This window comes from Rhipicephalus microplus, chromosome 7, assembly GCF_043290135.1.
Source record: "Rhipicephalus microplus isolate Deutch F79 chromosome 7, USDA_Rmic, whole genome shotgun sequence".
Classification (NCBI taxonomy): Eukaryota; Metazoa; Arthropoda; class Arachnida; order Ixodida; family Ixodidae; genus Rhipicephalus; species Rhipicephalus microplus.
The window spans coordinates 22,287,336-22,309,796 of record NC_134706.1 but is presented as its reverse complement, the minus strand read 5'-3'; the positions used below and the strand labels follow the sequence as shown (position 1 = coordinate 22,309,796).

General features: G+C 45.9%; 1 protein-coding gene across 1 annotated transcript; it reads right to left on the bottom strand.

Annotated features, from left to right (window-relative positions):
• Nucleotides 1-1,167: 1,167 nt before the first annotated feature.
• On the bottom strand, nucleotides 1,168-16,791 carry LOC142766847 (uncharacterized). The gene is made up of 2 exons (XM_075868074.1): nucleotides 15,808-16,791; nucleotides 1,168-1,385 (listed from the first exon to the last, which is right to left on the bottom strand). The coding sequence occupies exon 1, from the start codon at nucleotides 16,754-16,756 to the stop codon at nucleotides 15,848-15,850; it is 909 nt and encodes a 302-aa protein (XP_075724189.1). The 5' UTR covers nucleotides 16,757-16,791; the 3' UTR covers nucleotides 1,168-1,385; nucleotides 15,808-15,847.
• Nucleotides 16,792-22,461: the final 5,670 nt, after the last annotated feature.

The following is a 22,461-nucleotide window of genomic DNA, read 5'->3' as shown; positions in this document are numbered from 1 at the left end:
TGTATATTGCACATATATATTTTTGTACTCTGTTTGCCCCATTCTGGTGATACTTACACGTACATTCATTGTACTGACTAACATCGAATTCTCATGTTTTGTAATTTTTATTATTTTGATGTTACTGTGTTCGCTCTTGGTTATAGTTTTTTTTTCTGTACCCCACTCCCCTCTGTAAAGCTATGTGCGATTGAGGGTAAAATAAATGAAATGAAATTGAATGAAATTTTGCGTTTTAGATTGTTTCTGCAAGCTTTCTGCGAATTTCTAATGATTGTTAATGGAGCGATTCGCGTCCATGCCTCTTTTATTGCGAGTGCTATGGCGACCTCTTCTGCTTGTGTTGTCGACGCCTGATCTATTGAAGCGCAGGCAGCAATTTTCCTTCTTTGGTCGGTGACGACACACACAGATCTCATCGCATTGTCTGATAAGGCGCGGTGTCAGTGAATCAGGCCGTGTTCAAAAATCTTGTCATTCTGTCAATATAGTCAGCCTTTGCCTTTCTTCTCCCAGCATGCGTAGTAGGATTCATATTGCTTGGTATTGGCAATATGGTGTACCATTCTATAAGTTCACTTGATACTTTTTTAGTTTCTTGGTGTTTTTGTAATAAAGTATTACGTCATAGTTTTGTTAGGACTGCTCTGCCCATTGGGGTCTGGAGAAGGCGCTTTTCTTGCGCTGGTAGCTGGGCCTCGGATAAATCTTGAACTGTGTTATGAAGACCAAGCGCCAATAGTTTGTCGTTTGAAGTATTCCGCGGTAATCTAAGTGCTGTCTTGTAGGCCATTCTGATTATTTGGTTTGCTTTTTCTTTCTCCTCCCTGTTCATAATTTGGTACGAAAGCGAGTATGTCATGCTACTGATGACGAGGCTTTTTGACCAATTTTAGGGTATCTTGTTCTCCCATGCCTTTACGATTGTTTGTTATTCGCAAGATCATGCGTGAAATCTGCTGTACTGATGTTTTGAGTTGATTTAGTGTGTGCATACATCTCTGATTAGCTTGACGCCATATTCCTAGTATTCGTACGGTATCTTTTTCTGGAATGATATTTCTGTCGAGCTTCACATCTAGCTTTAGAGCAAGGCAGTTGTCACCATTGACACAACTGATGCGAATTGTATGTGTGTGGAAATGTAAGGCCGCAATTCAATACATCTTCTAATTGAGAAATGATTTATTTTAGGCATCACTCAAACCCAGTCAGATTTTATTTCGGCAGCTGCAACTACCTAATTTAGGCTTTTCGCGACACCATTCTTAAGACGGCATCGAAAGAGGTGCTGGTGCAGGCGCTGCTGAAGCCGCTGCAGCAGTCGAGAATGGTTCCAAAGGCTGATGCTCCCAATGCAACTGATCCTTGTCGTAGTGTCCTTCCTAGAAATAATAGAACTACTTTAGGAGAAAGTTCTCACTGCTGCTGTACTACGGTACTACGTGAGCGTTAACGCTGGATACTTTTTTTTACGAGAATGCATTGTTTGAGTAGTAAAACTTTTCATCGGCGAATGTTTTTTGTGAATTTGAAGTGCGAAAAATTTTTTATGAGCCCAAGCATCCCGCAGTATCTGATGTATCTCTCTCTCTCTCTCTCTCTCTCTATATATATATATATATATATATATATATATATATGTGTGTGTGTGTGTGTGTGTGTGTGTGTGTGTGTGTGTGTGTGTGTGTGTGTGTGTGTGTGTGTGTGTGTGTGTGTGTGTGTGTGTGTGTGTGTGTGTGTGTGTGTGTGTGTGTGTGTGTGTGTGTGTGTGTGTGTGTGTGTGTGTGTGTGTGTGTGTGTGTGTGTGTGTGTGTGTGTGTGTGTGTGTGTGTGTGTGTGTGTGTGTGTGTGTGTGTGTGTGTGTGTGTGTGTGTGTGTGTGTGTGTGTGTGTGTGTGTGTGTGTGTGTGTGTGAAAAAGAAGTCATTGCATCCAGTGGAAAAATACCAAAAAGTGAAGGACGGGCAAAACGAAAACTTTTTATTTTTTCTACATTTCAGCCGGGGACCGGCCTTCATCAGGTAAAACACGATACAAAATTGTGCTTTTATTAAGTAGGCATAGTATATCAAGGGCCCCTGACACGTGAACTATTACTATCATACACTATCTACTTGGATGTGGCGAGTAATGAACAGCAGAGAATGTCCGAGCAATGTCAAAGAAAGATTATGATAATGAATGAACGGTGTTTACATCAAGTAGATCACATGAATAGCAGTTTGAAAAGTACAGTAATATCTACAAATATTATTATCAAACCCATACGCACAAAAAAGACAAAAAATAATAGCAGAAAACGTTCAAATGAAACAAGATGCGTAACTGGGAATTTCATGGGACACAAACAGAATTGATAAGACAAAGTCAAGAAATTCACTGCACCAAAAAAGGTGTAGTAAAAATCTGCGTGTACTGTGATTATGAACAGACTGTGATGAAACGTCAGTTTGCCTGGATTTTCATTTATACCGGATAAGATCGCGTTGAACTTGTGTATCAGAAATGACTTGCGCAGTTCCCTATCATAAAGTGTGAAGGGAAATTTGATTTCAGTATAGTAGCTCTTAGTTTATTGAATGAGTGACCAGGAATGTTAACGTGCTTAGACAAAGGTAGATTGGGTAGGCTTGTGGTATGTGACTTATGGTTATTAAAGCGCAGTTTAAAAGGCGTTTCAGTATGTCCGATGTATTGGAATTTGCACACAGAGCATTCAAGCATGTACACAATGTTGCTTGTGTCGCAGTCAAAATCCCCTTTAATTTTTAGATGAAAGTTTGATGATGTACTCTTAACCAAAGTGGTCTTCGTCATATGGTTGCGAACTTCGCAACGGGGTTTGTTGCATGGATGACAACCAGAAAAAGTGGTGGCTGTAATCCTTGATGAGGTTAGTATGTCACGTAAGTTCTTCGATCTGCGATATACCACACGTGGGGGATCAGGAAAGATTTTTTTAAGGTGATCACTCTGTGTTAGTATGTTGTGATGGTTCTGAAGAATGCTGTTGATGTTTGGTGCTGATGCGGAGTGTGTTATAACCAGGCTCGTGCTTGAGGGTGCGGCCTGCTTCTTCCGAATAAAAAGTTCCTTACGGTCAATGTCCTCAGCCCGTTTGATAGCATCATTATTAATTTGTGGTGGATATTTTTGTTTCTGTAGGGCCTCCCGAAGTTTGGTGCAGTTTTCTATAAAATCTGAATTGTTCGAATATATTTTTTTTAAAACGCAGTGCTCCGGATGTGAAAATATATATATATATATATATATATATATATATATATATATATATATATATATATATATATATATATATATATATATATATATATATATATATACATGTGTGTGTGTGTGAAAAGGTATATTGGTTGTTCAAGAACGTTATGGGTGGAACTAGCAAGGCCGATTGACTAACTGTCCAAAGCCACAGAAGCAATCCGCAACACGAGCCGAGTGGGCTGAGCGTATGCGAATCTTCTTCGTCCAAGTACCGATTTCCACATATTCTTGTTATGACATCGCAAACGTAAAACGAAAATTGACTAGGAGGACATGTGTGCATGACTAACTTGGTTAGTTCAGAGGTCGCGATCTTAACAATATGGTTTCTCTGTCGGTACGCCAAGAAACCCTTTCCTCTAGTCATGTGTAATACATACCCGCTTAACGTGGCCCGTGGCTTATGTTTATCCGGAAGCAGCGCCAGAGGCTATCCCCTATACATATGATCCCAAGAACTGCAATATTTGAATAGGAATACAAACGGGAAACCTTCAAGAAGGTCTTGTTGCGGAAAATCTGATGCCGGCGTTGATTACGTTGTCAAGCGGCAAATCATGATGAAAGGAAAGATCCCACCAAAGGCTGGAATATAATCCAGGCATTCTGAATGACAGTCAAGTACGCCACAACAAGGCAATTTTAGTGCTTCGAAAGTCATGCCAAAAGCCTCTTTCCCAAGCATCACATGGGCGAAAAGCCAGTTGTGGTTGCAGTGCCGACTAGCCACTTTGAAAAAAATACAATTGACACTGAATGTGCAGTATATTGCGAAGCGCCGTTCAAATAATCTGACAAGCACTAACTATCACACGGTCATTATCAAACCGTTCGCGATCAAACGTATGTGCGCATTCTCAGCTGCACTTTATAAGCCAGTGCTTTGGCATAGCCAGCTATGCCAAAGATGATTGATTGATTGATGGAACAACTAGGTAATTGATTGATTGATTGATTGATTGATTGATTGATATGTGGGGTATAAATGTCCCAAACCAACCACATGTTTATGAGAGAAGCCGTAGTGCAATGCTCCGGAAATTTCGACCATTTAGGGTTTTAAATACGACGCATTTCTTAGCGAACTTCGGCGACTTTGAGCGTATCTATCTATCTATCTATCTATCTATCTATCTATCTATCTATCTATCTATCTATCTATCTATCTATCTATCTATCTATCTATCTATCTATCTATCTATCTATCTATCTATCTATCTATCTATCTAACTAGCCGCCTACGCGTTTTAGCTCTCCTAGCCGTTTCGATAATGGTATCGATACCTAACTTGGTATGGCATAACACGACTGTATGAAGAACACATTTCACTAGTCATAACATGCAGATCATGACATGTATGTCACCAATGTGATGATTCAAATCTCATGGTCCTGCCGTTCTTTCGGTGGTTTCGTTCACGTGGCATGTTGCAAAACTGGTATGGTATGACATAATTGCATGGCGAACGCAAGCGACAGACCCTAACATGAAAATCATGACGTGTGTGTCATGTAACAATGTGACTACTTTCTACGCCCATAATGCACTCGTGTCCATTTCGCTAGCATCACATATACGGAATTCGGTATTACAGTACGTGAATACAGGACGAAGGAATATGACTAGTACAAACATGACAATAATAAGATGCGTTTCATGTAATAACATGACTATAGGCCGCGCTCATGTAGCGCTGGCGGTCGTTTTGCTAGCTTCACTTGTACCAAATTCGGTAACACGGGAAGTGAATGCATGACGAAGGCATGATACTGGTGCAAACATGATAAACATTAAATGCGTGTCATGTAACAAAAACACTACATGCTACGCTTATTATGCGCTCGCGGCCTTTCGCTAGCTTCACGTGTACTTAGACTCGGTATTAGGTGACGCCAATGGATGACACAGGTATGTGACTGGTGCAAATTTAATAATCATCAGATGCGTGTCATGTGAGAACATTACTACATGCTAAAGTCAAGATGCCAATACATTTCGACGTGACGCGGTGCGCGTGCTCGCCGGCGTTCATTTCGTGGCGTAACGCCGGCGTTGCCACGTCAGGCGCCGGTTCTGCCGTATACTCGCAGGCGCGCGCTGCGTTGCTTTGACGCATGCGCGTTCCAGGGCGTCCATCGTCCCTCCGTCACGAAAAGAGAGGGACGCAGTGTTGTCGAGCTAACGCTTCGGCCCGAAATGCAGCATGTCACATTTCGCGCCGGTTGCCGTCGGGCCGGGCCGACGGACGCTGGTCGCACCTGGCTTCAGACTATAAGTTCTCGCGCTTTGCTAACGTAGCGTCGCTGTGCCCAGCGTGCGCGCGCGTCAACGCGACATAGGAGTATATTGGGCCCTTCATGACGCGCTTGCGGCCATTTTGCTAGCTCCACATATACCGAATTTGGTGTTACGTGACCTCAATGAATGACAAAATATATGACTTGTGCAAACATGATATTCCAGGCACGCGTGTCATGTATGACAATGACAACATACCACGCTCATAGCGGGCTCGCAGCCATTTCGCTCGCTCCAAATATACTAAATTTGGGGCCACGTGATGTGATTAGATGACGAAGGTGAACGACACACCCAAACACGATAATTATCACATGTAGGTCACAAATGGCATCAATTACTTCCACCTCGTAATGCTGGGCTGATTTTAACGAGACATATTAACATTTCTCATTCGTGCTTCGCATATCCTCGATTCCACTGTACGTGGGATCTGCCATTTTTTTTATAGTTCACTCAAATCTGAGCCCACGGGACTACAGCATTTTTGCGTCCATTTAAAATGCTGCCACCACAGCAGCCGGGATATGATCCCGCGACCTGCGGGTCAGCATCCGAGTACCTTAGCCACTAGACCACCATGGCACGGCACACGCCAGCAAGCCATCACCTTGTGCACGCTTCTGTAGTTAGGCACAGTGACATTTCTCCGTCAGGCAGGGAAAAATTCGGCATTAAGCTTTCCATGAAGTCGACTCCCACAATTCGTAGGGTCCGCCGGAACTTTCTTTGTGAGCGTTATCTGACATAAATCATTGTATTCAGTCTTCATGCCTTAATTACCTCGCATAAAGAAAATTTTATTGTAAAAGAATAAGGTGGCTTCAACGTAGAGGTACTAAGCCTAAAGTAACAGCAGAGCAAGGGTGCCGCTTGTTGTTTATAGTTGTTTAAAAGACGATAGTCTTTCTTGGGGACCTTCGATGCAAAAATTTTGGTCTCTATGTCTGTCTGTCTGTCTGTCTGTCTTTCTGTCTGTCGGTCTGTCTGTCTGTACATTTGTATGTTTGTCTATTCTTACCGGCATCGGGTACTTGAAACGGCCTATCCCATCCGCAGCGACCACCAATGTTGCTCAATCTTGAGCGTTCATGCTTGTGCAATTGTCAATTAGGAAGGAATCATTGCGCATGTCTGGCGCACCATAACAACACACATATATTCTGCATGTGTATCTCTTACCAGAAAACGCATACATAAGTAATTTTAAAAACCGTAGCGCTTATCACGCTGCGCTTATTATGCAACGCTTGCACGGAACGGGGAGTGTTTCCAACTATTTGCAAAGACGAGATGGTGGTGGCACCTACCCATCGCCTCGCGTTCTACACCTTATCACCTTTTAGATGGGCGCGCATGGCCACGCGCTTTGTTTCCCAAAAGAAACTGCCAGATGGCGCTCATGGCTCACGAGTGACGTGACTTGATGCGCTCGTTCGCCTCCACTGCACGCTCGAGACACTCTAACGCAGCGCCTCCATAGTACCATTCACCAATTTTCTTGCGCAGAACATCAAATAAATGTTTTGTTCACTCTCTCCACATGCAAGACTATCGTCTTTCGACGACATTTGCAGATTACATGCAGATACGGGGCCAATTTTTTTCATTCAATTTTATTTCTACTTTTTTATCTTTCTCTCTGTTTTTACATCGTCTTATTGCCTTTGTTTCTTTTTCGTTTGTTTTTCCCTCAGTGGTCAATTTTCTTAAATTTCTCTCTTGGTATTTACGATGTTTCTTTCTCCCAAACCAAGCCACAACAATTTTATTATCACTTAGTCTTTGCTTAATGAAGCATTTCTGTGGCCCAAATTACATTAGGAATGCATGTCATTTTGCTACGTTATATTTTGATTACTTTTAACAGCAGACGCTGTTATCAGAATGGTCACGTGCGGTGCTGTAGCTGGCTGCCGCTGCTGGTGTCGGCAACTATCGCACAAAATAAGAAAAGCCTTAGTAAATAAAAAACACCAAGGACACAGTGAGGTGGGAACCCCGTCCGCTGCGTGCCAGCCCAGTGTCCCACCACTAAGCCACGCCGGTGCTTGGCACTTGTTTGCAAGCATGCCTTAGGCAGGCTCAATTACAGAAAAGGGGTTGTGTTAATGTTTGTAATAAAGTTTTTTTAGAACAGCAAATGAACAACTAAACGTGACACTATGCGAAAAGCGTAACGAGTGGGTTGTCCAATACTGCAACCAATTACAAAAGCTTGTTCTTGATCACCTATTATTTAAATGTGGCGCAAAACCACTTCAGGCATAATTCTTCATCACCATCAGCCACTGCAAAACAATTAGCACGAAGTTTCTTGCAAGTGTTTCGCGGATGCCTTGCTTCTCCAAAGAATGACGAAGGATAGCATAGTGAATAGCGGCCTATTTAGAAATTATTATTATTATTGGCGTAGTCGCACGCTACAAGTGTGCTTGTAGCAGTTACTCAGACTGTTTACAAAATGCTCTGACTGTGCTGCGCGTGCCACGCAGGCCTGGAATCTTTTTGCTCGCACCACACATTTTGTACAACCACCAAGGTGGTGGACTAGATAAAGAGCTTGGCTGCTGATCCGGAGGACGTGGTTCCGACAGCTGCAGCAATGGAAACGTCTTCATAAACGTGAAAGTACAAGAACGCCTGTCAAGCTTAGGTGCATGTTAAAACAAGCACTTGAGTTGATAGAAATTTGTTTAGCACTTCATTAGAGCGTGCTCTCACAGCAGTGTTTTAACACGTAAACTTGAACATTTATTATAATAAAATGTGTTCATACAAAAACTAAATCAATTCATCATATAGCAAAACACCAATACGTTCGTAAGTCTTCTATTTTAAGCAATCTTGAAAAATAATAGCAATTTTTGTTGGGGTTATGGGGCTGGTCAAGCAGCAATTGGCTCGTTTTCCCCCGTTCGCCCTCTAAAACACGGTTTTGGTTTTGTAGAAAATAAAGCATACGTGAAGTCTGCATACGTAGCATACGCAAATAAAAGCTTTTGAAATTTTTTTTTTTGTTCTTAGGTGAAGACGTTTCTATTACCCTTTGTTCTGCAGAAATAAGCAGAAATTATGTGGTTGTGTGACCACTGTGCTGCTGGAAATGTACCAAGAAAGTGATGTGTCAATTATGCAAAAATAAATTGCACAAAACTAAAAAAAACTCTAATCCGAGAAGTAATAATTCCACGATCCTTACCATGAGTTTTTTACCACCCCATGACACTAGGTTCAGCGCAAACCGTACCAAGGATGACCGAGAAACTTTGAGGCTGTAGTGAAATGTTTTGTTAAGATTACGCCCACTTCGTGAAAAAAACAGGATATTCTAAAAACTACGTCGCTGCTAGTAATAACGTTAGAATATTTGATGACAAGAGTATAAATGCCAACACGCTTTGCTGCTTGTCAGTTGTTCTACGACTGATGCTCAGTTCACTGATATCAGTGCCAGTGTCTTGCTGTAATCTCAATCTTTTTTTACATGGACAACTGTTCAGCTGAATAAACACTTTAATCTTCGACCTACTGCCTGCTTCCATCGTCGTCGTGACGACCCCATGACATCTGGCGCAGGTGCTTTCTGACAAGTGAACCGCATGCACCCTTCCAGCCGTGAACCAAGTCCATGTCGTAAAGAAGACACCGACACCAACCACGACCAGTGAGTCAGCCATAGGCAACAAGGTCTACCACTAGAGAACGGGTCTTTACTCAACAAGACTCACACATTCACCATGACGACCACTGCTGCAATGATGAGTGCCGCTGCACGACTGCCTGCGGCTACCGTGATGCACCCACCCCGAGAGCCACCGAGCTTCCATGGAGCACCTAATGAAGACCCGGAAACGTGGCTCAAGACATATACGACCGAGTCGCCTTCTTAAACAGCTGAGACACCGAGGAAAAACTACGCCGCGTAAACCTCTACTTAGAAGACGCCGCAAAAACGTGGTTCGAGAACCGGAAGTCAGCGCTGCGAAGCTTGGATGTGTTTCGGACGACGTTCCTCCACACGATCACGAGTGCTGTCCACAAGGAGACGTCCATATAGAAGACGCGTGTGTGATTCCCCAACGATAACGTCAGAATCTTCGTCGAGGAGATGACCCGGTTGTTCCGCCACGTTGTCTCCCCCATGACCGAGGACAAGAAGGTCCGATTTCTTATGCGAGGTGTTAAAGAAGAGTTGTTTGCGGGGCTTGTGCGCAACCTACTGAACACTGTCGAAGAATTCCTCACTGAGGCTACCACAATCGAGAATGTACTTGAAACGCGCACAAGGCACTATGACCGCCACTCTTCAGCAGTACACTGCTCCAAGGTTTATGCCCTCAGCAACGACGATCTGCTTGAAACAATCCGAGCGATTGTGCGGGAAGAGCTGCGCAAGCTATTACCTTCGCCGCAGCCTCAAGTTAATTCGATCGCCGACATTGCGCGAGAAGTACGGCCATCGCTTAGAATTCTCCAAGCACCACTGCCCGAGCCGGAAGCTATGAGCTACGCCGCTGCAGTGCTCTACGACGCTCTTCCCCGCCCTCGTCACGACGCTGCCTCACCGCATTTCCGCCGTCAGGCACGCCGCCACCGCCATCATCGACGTTTTATCGCGCTCCTGTAGGCCAGCGCTACGCTCCTAGGAAGACTGACGTCTGGCGCACCCCTGACCACAGCCCGCTGTGCTACCGCTGCGGTGAAGCCAGGCACATGTACCGCAGCTGTTAGTACCACCAGATGGGACTACGTGGTTTCGTCATCGACGCGCCGCGTCCACAGCGGGGTGAAACACCACGTGACATTGCCAACTATCTCACCGGAGCACAAAGGACACCCCGAGGATCTTCTCGTTGACTTTCGCCGGCTGCTACATGTGACCAAACCATCATCAGTACACTGGCCCAAGCCAGGGCCGGTTGCCTAGCCCATATGAGGAAAACGAAGGGCAGCAACCGATGGAGGTGCGGTTGCTGCACAACGAACTGCCGAAGATACTCCGCAAACGACGACGATGTCACAACGAAATTTTAAGAACCCGCCGTCATGTCAACGTAGCCCCTACGTCGAAACTTCGCGAGCAGAAAAGTCTTCATTACGCGACGTTGAAACAGTGATGCAAACCGTCGCAGCCATGATCAGATCCGACGCCACGACCCAACTGTAACGCCCTAGATGAACTAGCGACCTCAACATTCCCATTGACGGCCACAGCGTCACAGCTCTCGTCGACACTCGAGCTGACTATTCCGTCATCAGTGGGACTTTCGCCGCGAGGTTGAACAAAGTTATGACAGTTTAGGAAGGCCCGGAAATCCGTACAGCCAGAGATAACCTAAAAACACCAGCGAAAATCTGCGCAGCCAAAGTGACCAATAACAGCCGCATTTACTTTGCAAGCTTTGTCGTACTGCGGTATTGTTCGAGAATGTTAATCTTAGAAAATGGCTTCCTGAACCTCCACGGTGTGGTCATCGATCTGACAGCACAGTCGATAACACTATCCACAGAAAAAGCACTACCACCACACAAGCCATTATGAAGCCGTGACCCGAATGTGCTCGAAGTCACCATCCCTCCTCGCTCAAGCGTCATCATTTCTGTCGGCACCCCGAAACCAGAAGACATCGAAGGCGTCTTTGAAGGCAATCAGCACCCATTGCTCAACCGCAATGTTTGCGTTGCAAGATGAATCGCTGAACTACGGGGAAGAAAGGCAACAGTTATGCTCACGAAATTCAGCAACGAGTACGAACACGTGAACAAAGGTACAAAGGTTGGCCACATCGACAAAATTATCGAAGCCACCAATTATTTCGCCCTCGCCAATTCTACAGAACCTTCTCCGTAGAACGAAGTTCCTCACCCAGCTTTTGACGTCAATCTGAGCCTTCCGAAGCATAAGCAAGAAGAGCTCAAGGCCCTGCTCTTGCAATATAAGGACTGCTTTTCGTTGTCGTCGAAAATTTGCCAGGCGGCAGCCGTAAAACATCGCATAATAACAGAGAAAAACGCCAGACCACTAAAGCAGAGCTCCTACAGAGTTTTGATGCGAGAAGGCGGGGCCTTTAAAAGACAAGTCGCCGAAATGCTATGCGACGACATTATACAACCGTCTAAGAGCCCGTGGGCGTCATCCGTGGTGTTAGTGAAGAAGAAGGATGGAACCCTACGTTTTTGCGTCAATTATTATCGCCTCAACAAAATAAAAACAGGCATTTATCTCCTCCCAAGAATACACGAAGCCTTAGAGTGGCTCCACAACACGAAGTACTTTTCGTCGATGAGCCTCAAGACTGTCTACTGGCAAATTGAACTCGACGAGTGAGACCGAGAAAAAATGGCGTTTATAACACCAGACGGCCTTTTCGAGTTCAAGGTTATGACTTTTGGTCTTTGCTCGGCATCTGCAACGTTTCAACGCGTTATGGACACAGTGTGACAGGACTGAAGGGGCAGACTTGCCTCGTTTTCTTAAACAACGTCGTGGTGTTTCATGCTAGTCGAACATGCTAGTCGAAGCTCAAGCTTCGACTAGCATGTTCGGCGCCTTGAAACTGTACTTCAAGCCATCAAGACTTCCAGACTCACCTTGAAGCCATAAAAACGCCGCTTTGCTTACGAGAAAGTTTTTCTTGGACCACGTGATAAGCAAGTTCGGAGTAAGACCAGATTCGCAGAAGACAGCCGCCGTCACTGCATTTCCACCACCCACCGACAGAAAGGCCTTGCGTCGATTTGTCGGCCTGTGCGCTTATTAGAGGCGCTTCGTCAGAAACATCGCCCGCATTTCCGAGCCTCTCACTAACCTTCCGAGTACTGACGTCGAGTTCAAGCAGGAAACCCCACAAGAGGAAGCATTCGGGGAACTAAAACGACGCCTGTAGATGCCTCCGATACTCGCGCATTTTGACAAAAACACCGAAACAAAAGTGCACACTGACGCAAGCAGCGTAGGACTCGGCACCGTCCTTGTGCAGAGGACTGACGAACTGGAAAGGGTTATTAGTTACGCTAGCCGGCCGCTATCCAAGGCTGAAAGCAATTATTCCACAACAGAAAAGGAGTGCCTTGCCATCATCTGGGCGACGTCAAAGTTTCGTCCTTACCTCTTCGTCAGGCCCTTAAAAGTTTTGAGCGACCACCACGCCTTGTGTTGGCTTGCTAACTTGAAGGACCCTTCGGGTCGCTTTGCACGGTGAAGCCTGAGACTTCAAGAGTACAACATTACCGTCATTCACAAGTCTGGCAGAAAACACTCCTACGCCGACTGCCTGTCACGAGCCCTCATTGACCCACCACCGCCCGAAGACGCGAATGATGACTGCTTCTTGGGAACGATAACTGCTGCCGACGACTTTGCTGAACGCCAGCGGGCTGACCCGGAACTTAGGAACCCAATATATTACCTTGAGAGCAGGACCTCTGTTGTTCCAAAGGTATTCAAACGGGCACTTACGTCATTTTCACTGCAAAACGAACTTCTGCAAAAGAACTTCTCACTGCTTCGAGCCAAGTACCTTCTTTTGGTGCCTTCAGCTCTGCCACCAGAACTCCTCCAGGCCCTCCACGATGATTCAATGGCAGGACACCTTCGTATTTCACACACGTACGCTCGCGAAAATACCGGAAAGATACTACTGGCCGCGCCTTACCGCTGACCTCACTCGTTACGTGAGGACATGCCGAGACTGTCAGCAACGAAAAACACCGCCGACAACGCCAGCAGGCTTTCTTCAGACGATTGAAGTACCTTGCCGTCCATTCCAACAAATGGGGCCGTTTTCGACGCTGAATTCGGGAAACAAATAAATCGTCGTAGCTACTGACTACCTCACCCGCTACGCCGAAACAAAGGCTCCACCCAAAGGTAACAGCGATGAGGTAGCCAAGTTCTTTGTTGGGAACATCGTCCTTTGTCATGGTGGCCAAAAGGCCTCATCACTGATAGAGGTACGGACTTTACTGCTGATTTGACTCAAGTGATCTTGAGACATAGCCAGACGAGCCATCACCGCATCAACGCCTACCACCCACAAACAAACTGTCTCACTGAGCGGCAAACCAGACAATCGCCAATATGCTGGCCATGTACGTCGGCGTCGAACACAAGACGTGGGACGCCATCCTTCCGTACGTGACCTTCGCATACAACCCGGCCGTGCAGGAGACGACGCAGGTGAAAGCGTACAAGTTGGTTTGTAGAAGGAACCGGGCAATGACGCTCAACGCAATGCTGTCCAACGTCGCTGACGAAGAAAAACTTGACGTCACCCTCTATCTTTAGCGAGCTAAAGAAGGTCGTCAAAACACCCGCCTGTGCATCTAGAACCAGTGGATGACCTACCGCCGCCATTACAATCTTCGGCGATGCTTCGTAGAATACCAGCCTGGTGAACGTGTTTGGGTATGGACGCAAATATGCCGACGTGGACTCAGTGAAAAATGTCTACGACAGTACTTCAGACCATACAGGGTCGTACGACATCTAGGGCCACTCGACTACGAAGTTGTCTCCGACGGCATTACGAACTCTCAAAGGCGCCGATCGTGACCTGAATTCGTCCATGTCACCACCTCGAGCCGGTTCATGAACGTGGTTGTTGTTATTATTATTATTGTACCGTACATTATTATTGTACTTTCGTCTTTTGTTAAAGCATCGGGACGATGGCTTTTTCAGACGAGGGCAATGCCACGTTTCTTTCCTCAAGTTTTGTTATCGCCCGGTTACACTACGTTCAGCGCAAATCACGCCTACAATGTTCGGGAAGCTTTGAGGCTGTAGTTGATCGTTTTGATAACAGTATACGCCAACTTCGTGAATAGAACAGAGTATTCTGGGACCTACATCGCTGCTAGCGATAACGCTAGAATATTCGATGGCAAGGGTATAAAACACGCTTCGCCGCTAGTCAGTTGATCGACGACCGACGCTCAGTTCACTGATATCAGTGCTACTGTCTTGCTGTAATCTCAATTTCCTTTTTACGTGGACACAAGTTTGGCTGAATAAACAGTTTAATCTTTGACCTACTGTCTGCTCCCACCGCCATTGTCACAACTCTGGGACAACATTCGTACAATCAAAGACAGTTGAATAGATTCCACGGATTCTGAAAGCACTATATCTATACAAAATTTTCACTCACGCGGTTCACGATACAAACATCCGCTATTATATTAGTCGATAAGTTTGCCCTTCAGCAAGTACCTCGAAACCTGAAAATTCTATCTTCGTTACACTGAGCAACTATTTTCTAGTCGCATGGTTTTTAGAGCGAAAGCTGTATCGGGCTAGGCAAAACAAAAAGCCATTCGTTACAAGCAATGATAATGGTTTTTATTGGCTGCACGGCCATTCACGTCATTCTCTACACGTCGCACCTAAGCGCGTGTGCCATTGCCAGCGCCATTAGTGACGACATTCTCTGTATTACACCTAAGCGAACGTGCAGTGGCCGCACCGTCAGCGGCGACGTTCACTGCTCGCAGCCAAAGCAATGCGCCTGCGTGGAGCAGCTTCAACTTACAACTTCCACATGGAGAGGGCATGGATTATACGAACACCCAAACAGCAGACTACTTTCTAAGAATGGATCCCGATAGCTTATACGTGAGAGAGTTCATGTTTGTTGGACCGATACAGCAGTGTGTGTGGTGAAGCACAAGCAGCAACTGCGCATCGACAATCCGGCAGTCTTCACAGCCAAATCCAAGCGAAAATGACGAGCCAAGAAAGTGGTGTTTCACCCATAGCAGCGCAGCGAGGCAATGACGTGAACGCTCTCAGCTGAGCGAACGCTTGCTTTTGAAGGACTTTCTGAAGCACTGCTTCTGCGTCAGCTGCGAGGTCGACATTTTTTATTGGCAGCACTTTTCAGCATCACTAGTTATTCATTTGTATAGATTTCTTGGGTGGTGCTCTTTTTGTTCTTTATTACGCATTTTTGATTGCTCGGCCGCGTGGTATACGACATCGCACAACTTATGAAGAAGGAAGAGATACGTTACATGTTGGAAAAAAAAGGGGGAACTAAAAGCAATGCCTCAAATTACAGTGGTATTAGCCTACACAGCTCTATCGTTTGTAAATATTAAAGTATATCACTGCCTATTTTCAGCTAGTTAATCACAAGCGCTAATTGTCACCGCGTAGTGAATGGTCTGAATGACTGCACTGGGAACCAGAACTTATAGGTAAATGTGGTTACTCACCCTGCTGAAGCTGCTGCTATGGCTGCTGCTGCTATTGCTACTACTTCGGCTGCTGCTGCTGCTGCTGCTGCTGCTGCTGCTGCTGCTGCTGCTGCTGCTGCTGCTGTTGCTGTTGCTGCTGCTGCTGCTGCTGCTGCTCCTGGGGTGGCAGCTGCTGCTGCTGCTGCTGTGGCTGCTCTGGCGGTGGCGGCAGCAGTGATGGTGGCTGCCGCTGCTGCGGCGGCTGCTGCTGCTGCTGCTGCTGCTGCTGCTGCTGCTGCTGCGGCGGTGGCGGTGGCTGCTGCGGTGGCTGCTGCTGCTGCTGCTGCGGCGGCGGCGGTGGCTGCTGCGGTGGCTGCTGCTGCTGCTGCTGCTGCGGTGGCGGTGGCGGCTGCTGCTGCTGTGGTGGCTGCTGCTGCTGCTGCTGCTGCTGCTGCGGTGGCGGTGGCGGCTGCTGCTGCTGTGGTGGCTGCTGCTGCTGCTGCTGCTGCGGCGGCGGCGGCGGCGGCTGCTGCTGCGGTGGCTGCTGCTGCTGCTGCTGCGGCGGCGGCGGCGGCTGCAGTGGCGGTGGCTGCTGTGGTGGTGGCTGCTGTGGCGGCGGCTGCTGTGGCGGTGGCTGAAGCGGTGGCGGCGGCGGCTGCTGCTGCAGTGGTGGCGGCGGCGGCTGCTGCTGCAGTGGTGGCGGCGGCGGCTGCAGTGGCGGTGGCTGCTGCGGGGGTGGCTGCTGTGGTGGTGGCTGCTGTGGCGGCGGCTGCTGTGGCGGCGGCTGAAGCAGTGGCGGCAGATGCGGGGGTGACGGCGGCAGCTGCGGGGGTGGCTGCTGCTGCTGCTGCTGCTGCTGCTGCTGCCCTTTAATCATAGGGAACGCATAGGACGTAACGCAAGTCACTGCAATGACGAGCACAGCAGTAACCAGTGAGTGAGCCATTGTTAATGGTACGAACTTCGAAGTGCTCCTGGACCAATTCATCGAATCATCGGCTGCTATATATACCAAACTGCTACGTTTTAGAGGCTGTATTTAGAATTTATACGAAAGAGCAAACATGAAAAGCTTTTGTACAAACCTATTTTATTGCGAATGCAGATGACTTCAGTCGATGCCATTGAATTGCATTTTCAGAGAACAATTGACTACAGCTGTGCTTTAAGAGGTAGGCTTTCTTTATTTAAGTAATGTAAATAGGAACGGTAGGTACCGAGGCACGTACAGTGTAGGTGAAGATTTACGTGCTTAAAGACTGTTGTATTGCGCTTGGCACAAGCACCTCCATGATGAAAAGTGCAGACTGAACATGAGGAAGGAAAATATTCGAAGATTCTCTTTAATATAATGCAGACATTATTTTATTCATGCCAAACAAAATGACTAGTGCAAATCTCGAGCAATTCAATCCCATGCAATAAACAGTACAATTATTGTACTATACACGTCACTTAAAATCCCGATAGCATTAGAGAGCTCGTGTCGCAGAAATTCTGTCGTCGGTGTCGGCAGCGATGGTTGTGAGCAAAAAATCGTTCATGAGCGAAAAAGTGAAAAAAGAAGCGAATAAACTAAAGAATAAAAATTTCGATGTCATTGAGCATTGAACCCAAGCCGTTCGCATGCCAAGCAGGTGTCCTACCATTTAGCCAATCTGTTACTTTTCTTTTCATGGTATTTAATAAAGTATTTACGTAATGAAAACAAAATCAAGCAAACAAAACTACAATCAAATGGTTAAAGTAAGTGCTCAAGCTTTACTCATAAACACTCAATGGCTAACACAGCGTGAGTTTTTCACATCTAGAGCTCTTCACATCGTGTTATGCAAACAAGAAAGGGGTGAGGTTAAACAGCTTTCCAAAATGGAGTACCAGTCCGGTCTAAAGTCTAGCTCGTCGTAAATGTTTTTGATGTGGATAGCCATTTGAATGAAGTGTGTGCTTGAAGAGGTGGTGGGCTCTGCATTGCGGTTTTGCATTCGTGTGTTCTAGAAGCTGTGCATACCCATGAAGAAAACCTTGTCATATGGCACTTCATCAAGCGCTACTGCTAGAAGATAACGTATTGTTACACGACATCGGCAAAGAGAGAGCATCACGTAAACAACGACGACGATGAAAGTGACCGCGCTCACGTTGTTGTTGCTGTTGTACCTCCATCTTGACTGCAGCTGCCTGTGACTCTCCCTGTATATTTTGTAAATATATTTGTTTTATTCATTCTCTCATCCCCGTGACAGTATTGTGTGAGATTAAGGACGAAACGTTTTTTTAGTGCTCGCTGAAAGACATACCAAAACAGTATGGCATCTTTGCAGCTAACAAAGCAATGTTCAATCGTTTCCGGCACATCACATAGACGGCAGTTAACAGACGGAATAAAAAACTCTTTCTTTTTAACCATGTGTTTACCGCCATTGTTTCAGAGAAGACTTTATAGAAGAATGTTTTTGAATTCGGTGGAATGTACATTTTGCGCAATTGTTTCAACACATCGCGGCCGGGAAGATTGGAGTACAGTGAGCCGTATAACGTAAGTGGGAAGAGTCTACTCAGTAGATCCTTATACAGCACCTTACGCGACACAGTGTACTGGTATTCTACAGAAAAGCGAGCTTTAAGGAACTGAACTGCGAGGTAAACTTCTTGCATGAATCCCCACAAGCATGTGCATTCGGAGAAGTTTGAGGAAACAATTAAATCTGGTAAGCAATCAACAAGTGTAACCTGCAAGAAAGAACAGATTAAAGGTTGGGAATTGTCGTGAAAAAAAAAGAATCGTGACACTGTTTGCCATAGATAAAGGTGTTTTAATCTTAACCCAACCTCACTGACTGGCTTGGATATATTATCATGACGCATGGGGTCAAAATTCGAAGACCATATGAAACTAGTAAAAATCTGATGAAAGCATTGTATATAAAATCTTGCGCAAAGAATAAGTTGCAATACATAGTAAAGCTTTTTGCTAAGATTGCAAACATCAGCTCTCACAAAGATTAAAAACCGATAGACAACAAACATCTGGGCTTGTCGTTCAAGCTTAGGCGCGCATTCCTTCCAATAATGCGTACTAAGTCTATATGCATGCATTGGTACACCAATGTATGCTGGAGGAGCTCTTGTCCAGTTAGTCCCTACAAAGTGGTTCGGTCTGCTACACCACAAGCCAAACCAGAGTCCTAAACTCTTAGAAAAATTTAAACAAGCTCCTGATATTACGCCACACTTTGCAATAGTATATACCACACTTTCGACACTTGGCTTATCTATGCAAAAGAATGCGACATCGCCTGCATAAGCTAATACCCATACTTCACTGTCTAATATACTGAAGACATGAATGCAACGCGAATGTATTATGCTTAGGCACATTGGTTCTTGATAAAGTGCAAATAGAAGAGGTAACATAGGGCATCCCTGTTTTACAGAAAAGCGAATAGAAACTGGCTTGGAAAGTTGACCAATAACTATCAGATCAGTTGAGCGTTGAGTATAGCATAGTTTATATGCCTTTAGGAACAAATTTGCCAACATTGGCTTGTTCGAGAAGAGAAAAAAGGAAGGAATGACAAACACGATCAAAAGCTTTTGCTAGGTCTACCAGTAGCATTGCAAGATGTTTTTGAAAACCATGACAGTATCGAAGCACTGTACGAACAACATGTATATTGGTTTGCACGGATCGACCCCTGATTCCACTTGTCAGATGAGACCCAATGAGGATTTTCATAGCAAATCGCATTCTATTTGATAATACCTTTGCGAAAATTTTGAAGCCCGCGTTTGACAGCTATATTGATCTGTAACCCTTAGACGAAGTGAAGTTTTTCCTTGTCAGTTGTTTTCGGTTTTACAACAGTGTGACGTTTGCAAAAGAATTGTGGGAGTGTATCTGTGTCATAACTTATCTGAAAAATATTCAGCAATATATGAGCTAGCGTATTCTTGAAAGATTTGCAAAACTCTCCAGAGATGCCATCAGGGCCAGATGTTTTCAATAAATGCAAGTTATTGATTGCCTGCTCGCTTTCCTGTATAGTAATGGGTTTAATAATGACTGCACAATCATTGTCCTTCAAGGGGTTCACAAGATCAACAAAACTAGCCTTGAGATGAATGCCAGGATCATCAGAGGGAGAGCTAAATAAACAGTGATAGTACTTTTCGAATACGGAAGTAATGTCTCTATTATTTTTTATGAGCACACCGTTAGAGTACAAGTTTGAAATAACTTTAGAAATCACATGGCGTTGCTCATGAAATAAAGCTTGGCGCATCGGTTGCTCAGAATTTAAAGTGCGCTGGTTCCGGGATCTAATAAGTGCTCCTTGGTTGCGAGCAGCATCATATCTCTGTAGTTGGCACTTAAGATTATTACGGAAAAGAAGAGACGCCGTATCGATGAGGCAGTGGATGAAATATATTTCAAACCAGCAGCAGCAGCAGCGTGACTGGTTCACCATACACCGAGCGGAGAGCACTCTTCGTCTTCTTCGTCAGGCACCCATGCGCATCGTTCTACAAAATGTCAACATGCATGTAGCATAATCCCCGGCGGCAGAACCGCCGTGTCGGCGCATTTAGATGACAACGTCAGTGGGAGAGTAGGAGGAGGAGAAGGAAGGAAAGAAATGAAAGGCAGGGAGGTCAAGCAGACGCACGTCCGGTTTGCTACCCTGCACTGGGGGAAGGTGTGAGGGGAGTAAAGGAGAAGAGAGAGAAAAGTGAAGGGCAACGTGTGTGTAGATGTGACCTTGTCCCTTGCACGCTTATAAACGGTCGCGTAGTCCGGTCGTCTTTAGAAAACTTAGCAATGCCCGCATCGCTTTCATGGCCAGCGACGCGTATAGCCATGAGCCAAGGATCTTCTCTTCGGAAAAACGTCTACTGTCTAGTGTCTCTAACGTTTCGCGTAGCAAGTTGCGTTCGCTTGCAAAACGTTCGCATGAACACAGTAGATTTTCTATTGTCTCGTCAGTGTCACACGATTCACATCGGGAGCTATCCGCCATTTCTATGCGAAAGGAGTACGCCTTTGTAAAAACTACTCCTAACCACAGGCGGCACAGTAAAGTTGCATCCTGTCGGGAGAGGTCCGATAGAACTTGAAGCTTTCTAGATGGGTCCAATTTGTGTAGGCGGCGTTTCCGGACACTGGGGCCACTTAGCCAAGTTTCCGACATGGTGTTAGCGAACGAGTGAAGGCCCCTTGCAGCGTCGGTTCTCGACAATGAAATTGGGGTTGTCTGGGCGTCCGCGTGGGCGGATCAGGCAGCAATATCAGCAAGGTCATTACCGACAATGCCACAATGTCCCGGTAACTGCGCTGTTAATGTACCACCTGCATGTACAATCTGTACGCCCACCTGCTATGGTCTCGGAATGAGACTGGCAGTATTGAAAATAAATAAATAAAATAAATTACCATTGTAACACCACGCCATGTCCTTTCCATAAAACTTTGTGAATCACTTCTCTTGTTTCATTCACTAGTTGTTGATGCTACCTTTGTCGTAAAGCTGATTGCAAGCTCTGAAGGGATGCCTTGGAGTCGCAGAACACAGCCCATTTTTGAGGTCGGGCTTCCGCGATATAAATTATAGCAGCACGTAAGGCGGCAAGCTCCGCTGCTGTGGATGTTGTCCTATGCGACAGTTTGAACTTTATAGTGACCTGGTACGTCGGGATGACAACAGCACCTGTGGAGCTGTCAGCCGATACCGATCCATCGGTGTAATAGTGGGTCCTCTGGCCGTATTTGTCGTTGAGTAGCGACAATTTCACCTGTCGCAGGACCACTGTTGAATGACGGTCCTTGTTCGTTATTCCCGGAATAGTGAGGCACACCTGTGGTTGTTGTAGGCACCACGGAGGTGACGCTGGTCTTGTTGCTGGAGCGAAGCCACAAGGAAGGCATTTTCTATGGGCAGAAATAATCTTTGAAAACATCGCTTGTGGTATTTGAAGTGGCAACACTGCAACATGGTGACCAGGAACTCGGCAGAGGTGTCTTATGTGGGCTCTCAAATTGCCAGTGGTGATGTATGTTTGAATTGGATGCTCTCTTGCGATCATAATTGCCCCGTAGGTTGAGGTGCATCGCGGCAGTCCTAAGCACACGCGTAGTGCTTGTCCTTGCAGACTTTCGAGGGTGCGGATGTTCGTCTTGCACGTACTTGCCAGTAACGGCAAGCTGTAGCGCAAAAATCCCAGAAACAGTGTCCTGTATAGCTGCATCATTGACTTTACCGATGTGCCCCAAGATTTTCCGTAGGGTAACCGCATTATATGGACGATGGCAGTTAGTCTTTTCTTCAGGTGATTGCAGTGGGCACTCCACGAAAGGTCCCTGTCAATAATCACACCCAGCAAGCTATGGTTCTTCTGGTATGGAATATTTTGTCCGTTGATGGTAACGGGGTATTGTGTCATGGCTCGGCGAGTAAACGCAACCAATGCACATTTCTCTGTTGAGACGGAAAGACCTTGCTTGCGTAGATATGAGCATGTCAGGGTGGCAGCCTGCTGGACTCTTGCACGTACTTGTAGACGAGTTACAGCCGAATTCCATAGACAAATATCGTCAGCATATATGGATATGAGGATAGTACTTGGCAAAATTTCATGAATTCCTACCATCACGAGGTTAAATAATGTGGGACTTTATACGGCGCCCCGAGCGAC